General features: G+C 40.2%; 1 protein-coding gene across 1 annotated transcript in view; it reads left to right on the forward strand.

The window, feature by feature from the left end:
- The window catches only part of LOC103178142 (ubiquitin-protein ligase E3A), a 34,847-nt gene that overhangs the window by 276 nt on the left and 24,936 nt on the right, over positions 1 to 9,635 (forward strand). The window contains exons 2-3 of the mRNA XM_007892715.2: positions 6,059 to 6,381; positions 7,050 to 8,260. Of these exons, the coding sequence (XP_007890906.1) occupies positions 6,059 to 6,381; positions 7,050 to 8,260 (1,534 nt within the window). The remainder of the gene's footprint in view (positions 1 to 6,058; positions 6,382 to 7,049; positions 8,261 to 9,635) is intronic.

The following is a 9,635-nucleotide window of genomic DNA, read 5'->3' on the forward strand; positions in this document are numbered from 1 at the left end:
TGTGGGGGGGGTGTTTTAATATAGATTTTAAACTGCTCCTCTTGAAAGATTTCAGCAATATATATATATATGTATATATTTTTGGGGGTTGGGGACATTTTAAAGGTTCGATCCTGTCAGGTTTTGGGCCCTGTCGTGTTTTTTTTTAATGTGTTGCGCACACACACACACACACACACACGCACACACACACACACTCGCGCGCGCACATTTTTTTTTAAAAAAAACAAATTGGAAGAGAGGGTTCAATCTGATTTTTTTTAAAACAAAAAGAAGGATCATTGATTGGTATCGCTTTCTCCCTCCTGCGAAATTGTTGTGTTGTAGGAGTTTGCATTGCGGATCAGAGTATCGCTCAGCGGAGTTGCAGTAATGTCTGGTTGTTCTATCCATCTATCTATCCATCTATCTTAGTTACTGAATGTTTTGGGGGCTGTAGCGTGCTTACGAAGTAATAATAATTTGTTCATATGATCTTGTGCTTTGATTATATTCTTAGTCACAAAATGAACCTAATAATCTTGCACTTGATGTAGTGCCTTATCGCATTGTCTAGATGTCTCAAAGTGCTTCACAGATTATACTGCAAAGTGAATTGACTATGTTTTGTGGGTGAAGCGCAGCAACCAATTGCGTACAACAGTGTCCCACAAGCAGTTGTGGATTGAGTAATAAAATTATTATTAATATTATTAATCCCAAAGAGAAGTAAAGGAGCAAAATGACTTGGGGATTCAGATCCACAAATCTCTATAAGTAACTCACAGATAGATAAGGCTATTAAAAAAGGCCAATGGGCTTTGGGGCTTTACGACCAGAGGGATAGAATATAAAAGTGAAGATGTGATGCTGAATTTGTACTATGGTTAGACCATATTTGGAGTACCGTGGCCAATTCTGGTCTCCGCACTATAAGGATATAGCATTGATGGAAAGAGTACAATAATTTGCATTTATATAGCGCCCTTCACGCGCGGTAGCATCCCTGAGCTCTTAGGCCTTTTTTCATTAAAGAAACAATGTTTAAGAGGGGACCTAATAGTGATGTTTATAAAAGAGTTCAATAAGATTAACAAAAATAGACTGTTTCCACTGTTTGGGGAGTCCATAACTAGGGGACACAAGTGTAAGATAGCGACTAGAGGATATAAAAGAGAATTTAGGACGAACAACTTCACACAGTGGGTAGTGAGATTGTGGAGCTTGCTGCCTGAAATGATGGTTGAATTGGATAGTATAGATGCATTCAACGGAAAGCTGGATATACACGTAAGGGAGAAGGGAATAGAAGGGTGTGGGAGAGAGTAAAGAGTGGGTGAAGACTTGAGTGAAGTATAAACACCACAGCTGTCTGAGCTACGAAGTGATCCAAGCTGACATGCAGGTGGTCTACAAATGTACAATTTGTAAATTTTACAGTTTGTAAATTTACATTCATTCTATTGCACTTTTATCAATTGGGTTACAAAAAGTTGAACTATCAGTATTTTATTTAGTGTTGGTCTAGGCCGATGCTTCATTGCAGTGCTGCAGATCATTGTCAGATATCTGTCCTTCAGAAGACACATTAAACTGAGGTCCTGTCTACTTGTTCAGGTGGATAATAAAGATCCTGTGAAAAGAGAAGTGAGTTTTGCCTGGTGTCCTCCAGATAAAATTAGTCATTCACTTAATGGTAGTTTGTGGGACTGGACTGGGTTTAAATTGACTGCTGGGTTCACTAACAAAGACTCAATCACCATACTTCACAGTAAAAATCCTGTTAAATGGTTTGAGATGTTTGATAATATAATTAGGTGCTACAACAATGCAAGGATTATTCATTCTTGAAGTAGCAAAAGGTTATGGGGCAGGAAGAAGGTGGTTGGAGAAATCTAGAACTTAAGACTGCAGAGAATGGTGGTGTATTAGTGCTCCAACTTGCTGAATTATTTCCTCTCCCTAATAGGGAATTGGCCTGTAGCGTATTGTTTGTAGCATCCTCACTAGCAAGAGGACCTGGGTTTGATTCCCGGGCAGGGCTAAACGTTAGACAAGTTTCCTTACTCCACATGCCTTAGTTTACCTAGAAATAAGTAGTCGATTGGCAGATCGCTTTTTTGGGGGTAATAATCCCTTTCAAAATAAAAATAAATNAAAAAATAAATAATAATTTGGCCATGACTGGGACACTGCTGGGCGCAATTGGCTTTTGCGTTTTGCCCACAGAATATACAGTCAATTCACTTTACAGTATATTCTGTGAAGCACTTGAAGAAGTCTCAAAGATGTGATAAGGCGCTTTATCAAATGCAAGGGTTATTATTATTGTGTTGTGGGGGCTTGACTTGCCCACGTGCTGTTATGAGTTCTTTATCTTTTTCTGACGGTATTCTGCTGTGCTATCAGGAAGGCATGTAAGTGGGATGATTTCCTGCCGCCAGTCACTGGTCTGCCCTTCCATGTCCTGCCAATGAGCAAAGGCCAGTTGTGCTATCATTAGCATCGCCATCCTTACAATGAATATATGGAGGGAAACAAAATCCTTGCTTTTAGCTTAATACATTATCTTGTGACATTGCAAAAGGTGTGTTTTTAAAAAATATATTTTCAGTGGGCATGGAAATTGAGAGCAACAGAATTGATACCCAATGTTAAGGGATGATGAATGATAAGATATGCTAGGGTTCCACAGCCTCAAAATGAGACTTCTTAGAGGAGATCTTGTCAAGCTATGTCAAATAAACTTTTTTAATACATCACCATTCTCTGCAGTCTTATCAAACTACGTCAAATAAATCAGTTATCAGCTATGCTAATAAGGCAGTAGGATGCGCAGTTACAAGTTCAGAATTGGGATTATAGTTTTAAGAATGGCACCGGGAGGTCTATATGTTTACATAGAGGGTAATCAACAGATTGGAGAATAGGTAAGTTAAATGCCATAAGAATAATAATCCTTCCATCTGGTATAGGGCCCTTCATGTGAGGGAGGAATGTCTCAAATTGCATATCAGGATATCCTGTAAAATGCAATGACTGTGTATACTTTGTGGGTGAACACAGCCAATTTGCGCACAGCAGTATCCCCAAAACAGCCATGTAATGAATAACCAATATTGTTTGGGGATTATTGGCCAGAACTGGGAGAAACCCTTTCCTCTTTTCGAATAGCTCCATGGGATCTTTAACATTCACCTGAACAGGCAGATTGGGCCTTGGTTTAATAGCCACAGTCTCAGCCAAAGGATAGCACCTCCAACAGTGCAGCACATCGCTGGCGTTTGAGTGTCAGCCTAGACTGTCTGAGTTCTAAGTTTTGAGGCAGGACTTCCACCCACAACCCTCTGATTCAGAGGTGAGATTGCTACCAAGTTAGTCATGTTGACACACCATATAGTGGACTGCTTTTAAGAAAAGGCTTGATACTGTATTGTAAAATGGTATGATTGGTATTTTGAATGGATGAGATCAAATGAATTCAAAAATCTTATCCATTTGTACCTCTCTTGTAATCTTGTGGTTGTCAAAGCTGTGAACAAGGATACTCTTTTACTTAGTTGTGAATTACTTGGTTGTGGTGGGATTTGGCATTATGGTTGCTAACAGATCAGTCATCTCGTACTTAGCTAATTGAATTTACTGTCTTGGTCATCAAATTCCTCCATGATCTCACCTACTCTTCCACCAACTATATAATTATCTCCAGCCATAAAATCCAACCAATGCCTCTGCTTTTTTGATCCTAACGTATTGTTTCCTATTTCCTCCTTTCCACTATTAGTTGATCTTTCAGCTATTTTGCTCCTGTCCCATGGAATTTGCTTCCAAAACTGTTTCCCTTAAAATACAAGAAATGTATAGCACACTTCATTATAGTGCAGGTCTGTTTATTAGTAGTCAGTCACTTATAATTGAAAGTGCTGTATTCTCTGGTCTTGCCCGGCGAGCTTCCTGCTCATAGATGCAGAAGGTCTCCCAGCAACTAATTGCGTCTCAGCAACTGCTGAACCTGAGGTCTGCACAAGGTTTCACATTCCTTCACCTTTTGCTAAGCTCTGCTGGATTCTTGTCCCCCAAATAGCCAAGTTCCTCATTTTCAAATTAAACACAATTCTGTTTCAACATCTGTAATTTTCTCCAGGCCTACAACTTGGCTGACGCTACCTGCTCCACTGACCCACTCCCGTTTCCACTGTTTCACTCTGCTATTGCTTGCATTGCTCCCTAAATCTTCTCTTTGACCATGCAATCGGACATCTACAAATTCCTCACACATCTTGCTTCGGGTTCACTGTGTCCATTGTTTTGAAATACCTAATTGCTGTTGTATTCCTAAAAGAACATCTCAAAGCACTCCTGTACTTTTGAGATATCCTTTTAGGTATACAACAATAATTTATATAAAGGCACGTTATTGTTTATGGGTAGATGTTTGAATTGTGTCAGCCTGGCTCAGTGGTAGCACTCTCACCTCTTGAGGCAGAAGGTTCTGGGTTCAAACTCCACGTCGGGACTTGGAATCGTATTGTCTAGGCTGACACGCCAATGCAGTTTGTTGCATTGTTGGTGGTGCCGTCCTTCAGATGAGACATTAAACCCTCTGCCTATTCAGGTAGACATTAAAGATCTCATGACTCAATTTGAAAAGAATATGGAGTTTCTCCCGGTACACTGGCCAACAATCCCCCTCCCCCGGCCCCATATTAATATTGGTCACTCATCCATGTCTGTTTGTGGGATGTTACTGGGCACAAATTCCACATGCAAAATACAGTCAATCCACTTTACAGTATATCTTATGAAGTGCTTTGAGGTGCCTTAACGCGATAAGGCAGTAAATCAAATGCAACAACAAGACTGCATTTATAGAGTGCCTTTCACATCGGGAGGACGTCCCAAGGTGCTGGACAGTTGGGTCGGGACCCGAGCAGTGGGGGCAATGGTCAGGGTGAGGGGAGGGAAGGGAGGGAGCGAGGAGAGCTGAAGGCATGGTTGAAGAGAAAGGATTGCAACGAATATAAGGCTTATTATAATTGGTGTTTTCAAAATATTATTGAATAGATTTCATAGACAGTGACGGCAGTTCGAACTGTAAATTTAATTGCACAGAAAGATCATAGAATATTATAGCACAGAAGGAGACCATTTGGCCCATCCGGCCTGTGCCGGCTCTTTGGAAGAGCTACCCAATCAGTCCCACTCATCCGCTCTTTCCACATATCCTTGCAAATTTTCCTTTTCAAGTACCTATCCAATTCCCTTTTGAAAGTTGTTATTGAATCTGTTTCCACCAGCCTTTCAGGCAGTGCATTCCAGACTGTAGTGTGTGTGTGTGTGTGTGTGTGTGAGATAATTGTTTTTGAATAATCCTCATGTACCCTCTGGTTCTTATCCCATTTATCTTGAATCTGTGTCCCTCTTGTTACTGACCCGCCTACCAGTGGATCAGTAATTAAATCTCCCCTTAACCATCTCTGCTCTAAGGAGAACATTCCCAGCTTCTCTAGTCTCTCTACATACCCTCATTCCTGGTACCATTCTAGAAAAATCTTCTTTGCACCCTCTCTAAGGCCTTGCTATCATTCCTAAACTGTGGTGTCCCGAATTGGGCACATTACTTCAGGTGAGGTCTAACCAGTGGTTTAGCAGAAACCAAGGGTGAGGAATTCTTAATTCCGCGAAGTCTAGCAATATACATTGTGTGATAACAGATCCAGCCAGCTGTTACAATTCTACATTGTGGAAGTTGAAACGGTTGGTCTTATCACTCGTGTTGGTAAATTTCAGAGAAATATGCTAACACATTGCCCTTCCTAGTATCTGCATGGTTTAAAATAATGGCATGCTAGTTTGCAGCTGGAGCAATGTTACTCTCATGATCTCATTTTATTTCTTGTGATTTTTCAAAACCTTGGAGCCTAATATTAAATGAACAGTGTATTTATCATGTGTTGTAAATTGAGATTATATCCTTTTATAAGGAGGTAACCCACGTGTGTGTTTTAAAAACCCATTTCTATTCAAATTCAGACTTGAATTTTGCTAATCTGAATCACTTTTTATATTTTTCTTAAAGGAAGCGAGAAGCTGCCAGGGACTTGATTGAGAGTTACTATCGTCAGTTAACAAAGGGCTGTGGAAATGAATTCTGTGCTAATGAGAATTGTGCTTCCTGCCCAACATTCAAGCAGCTGGACAATAATCGAGCTGCAGCCAGAGCTCTGGAGTTGTATCGGGCTCGGGCAGAGTTCTGTGCAGACTGGCCTCCGAGAAAGACAAGATTGTTGCTTCCTCGAGATGTTTCCCATGGAAATTACAGCCATGAAAGCATCAAGGCTGTCGACAAGAGTAACTTTGATGTGATTTGCAGTTCAAAAACTCAACAGGATGACTTTCACAGTGAGTATTTTCTCCTGTAGCGTTAGTGAAGTTGAAGGAATTGGCAGATTAGATGAACGAGCCTTCCCTTTTGTAGAGGGGATCCATTACTTTCTTTTTTTTCTCCCTCCCTTCCCCNTTTTTGTGTGGAGTCCTGTAGCTCAGTGGTTAGAGCACTTGCTTTGCAAGTGAGAGACCTGAGTTCAATTCCAGGCAGAGCGAAACCTTGGGCAAGTTTCCTTACTCCACAGAGCCTGATAATAATCCCTCCAAAACCAAAAACAATAATAAATTGGTCATTTTCAATCTACGACTGTTTGTGGGACATTGCTGTGCGCAATTGGCTGCCGCGTTCGCCCACAAATATACAGTCAATTCACTTTACAGTGTGTTCTGTGAAGCGCTTTGGGACGTCCTCCCGACGTGAAAAGCGCTATATCAAATGCAAGGATTATTATTATTTTTTTTTCCTTTCCTCTTCTCTGTCTTGCTGCCTTCATTTTTCTCTCTGTTCTCCCCTCCCCTTCTTCACTTCCTCTCCCCTTTCACACTCTCTCTCAAGTTTTATTATAATTGGTCAATATATAAGTTTGTTTATTCTGTTTCAAAATGCCAATTATTTGTGTTGGTGGGGAAAGAGCAGAAATGTTAATCCTGTAAATTGCATAACTGATTATTTCTATTGCTAGATTTAAACTACCTTACAGAAGAGAAAGTGGATGAAATTCTAACTATGTGCCATGAAACTAGAGATTTCTCACCATTGGTGCGTGTGGTTGGACGGATATTCTCCAGTGCAGACACGCTGGTTAAGAGCTTTAGGAAACCTGAACCACAGAGAGAATGCTTGAACTGTTTACCAGAAAATAATTTGGAGAAAGGCACTGAAACACCAGCAATAGCCGGATGTGCCCATTCAACACCTTGCTGCTCCCAACAGAAGCCTTGTGCTTATCTTGGAGACTCGCTAAAGCCCGATGATGTAACTGTCGACATCAAGTCAATTCGGAGAATTTATAAAAAGCTACTTGCACATAACCGGATAGAAACTGCACTGATTAATGCTTTAATGTACCTGTCGCCAGATGTAGAATGTGAATTAAATTACCACAATGCATACACAAGGGATACAAACTACCTAAACCTCTTCATAATTGTCTTGGAAAATCACAACCTACATAGTCCCGAGTACCTTGAGGGAGCTTTACCAATGTTCTGCAAAGCAATGTGCAAGCTTCCTTTATCTGCACAAGCCAGACTGATCCACCTGTGGTCTAAATACAGCTCCAATGATATCCGCAGAATGGTTGAGGTCTTTCAGCAGCTCATTACGTACAAAGTTATAAGCAATGATTATAGCTGTCAAAATTTGGTGAACGAAGATGATGTTGTAGTTGCAGCAGCCAAATGCCTAAAATTGGTGTATTATGCAAACTTGTTGGGAGGCACATTGACTATAGACAACGAAGATGAAGAATCCTCACATGAAGCCGGTGAGGGAAATTTACATCACAGTCTTTTATCTGAGGACAATCGTGACAAGAAAGGTCCCCGAATGGATCCCTTGGAATTACAGCTCAATTTTAGGGCTATTGACTGTCGTAGACCAATAATACCTTACGATGAATTTGTGAATGAATCATTGAACAATGTTCTTACAATGGATAAAGACTACATACTCTTTAAAGTAGACAGTGAGAAGAAATTTTCTTTCTTGACGTGTCCATTCCTTCTTACTCCCTATACTAAAAGCCAAGGGCTCTATTATGACAACAGAATTCGCATGTACAGTGAACGACGTATAACAGTGTTGTACAACTTGGTACAGGGCCAACAGGTTCAGCCTTATCTCAGACTGAAAGTAAGACGTGATCATATTATTGATGATGCTCTTGTGCGGGTATGTACAATTTTATTTTCTTGCTATGAGATTTTTGAAATGTAAGCACTGTTATAAAATTATTTTTTAGGTAAAATCTTTGTTTGATCTAAGTTGGTATGCTCCACAGACATTATGTATTGTTAAACTGGGACTGTAAAGAAGCTCAGATGGGCTACTGGGGTTGAGAAGCAATATGAACAAATTATTAAAGCTTGACTACTTAGCTTGGATTTAACATTATGCATGGCTCTATTCATGTTCAATACAAAAACAGCTGTGTAGAAAGCTTTGTAGTTTAGGTATTCATTTGGCAATTCATTCTGAGTAAAAAGTTGTTTAATACTTGGAATTTTTCTTCAGGCAACTTATTTGATTGCTTAAAAATAGTTTGAAATACAAAGCTGAAAGGCATTGCATGTTTATCAGGATTTTGTGTTTATACAGAAAAACATGTTGCTAATGGAGCATACGAATATACCAATGTGGTGTGCTTTGGAGTGATAGTACTGAATGGCTGTTTATTTTTCTCCATGTGTAGAGCTGATGTTTAATAGGACAGGAGTTAAAATTGCTCATGTAATCACAAGAAAAATGGAAGGACAAATCACTAGCATATGGCCCTCTTTGTGGGTGGACATTGATTGAACACAAGGAACAAGTTCTCTGCTAATGTGGCTTGAAAGGTTTAGGGATGATTTTCTATAAAAATGTAAAGTTGTTTATACAGTACATGTGCTAGGTTGTAATTGATGCATATTATTCATGATAAACTCCGATTACTAGTAGAATGCCCAAACGTTATAGCCATTCAACAGTTACTCTTTGGTGTCAGCTCTGCTGAACCAACTGGACTGGAATTTATTTTTTGCTGTTATCCTTCTATTTTCTGCCTCTCACCCCCCCCCCCCCCCCACTCCCCACACACACCCAAAAAAAGCATGAACTGCTGATGAGTTTCCTCTGACTTTAACAAAGAACCTTGTCTGTCCTCTTCCCCTACCAACCCCCTCCCCCTTTGATGGACAGTAGGTTAGGAACAGGAGTAGGCCTTCAAGTCTGTTCCGCCACTCAATGAGATATGGCTGATCTGCACGTCAACTAATCCCGTCAATTCCAATTTCTTGCTTTTTTTCCCATATTCCTTGATACCCTGATCTACCAAAAATCCATCAACGTCACCCTTGAAAGTGTGGATGGATCCAGCATCCACAGCCTTTTGGGGGAGAGAATTCCAGATTTCTACCACCCTTTGAGTGGAAAAAATGCTTCCTGATTTCACTCTTAAATGGCCTGGTTCTAATTTTAAGACTATGCCCCTTGTTTTTGTTGCCCTACCCGAGGAAATAGCTTCTCTATCTATCCAATTGAATCCCTTTATCATCTTAAACCTCAA

The sequence above is a fragment of the Callorhinchus milii genome, unplaced genomic scaffold (assembly GCF_018977255.1).
Source record: "Callorhinchus milii isolate IMCB2004 unplaced genomic scaffold, IMCB_Cmil_1.0 Scaffold1, whole genome shotgun sequence".
Taxonomy (NCBI): domain Eukaryota; kingdom Metazoa; phylum Chordata; class Chondrichthyes; order Chimaeriformes; family Callorhinchidae; genus Callorhinchus; species Callorhinchus milii.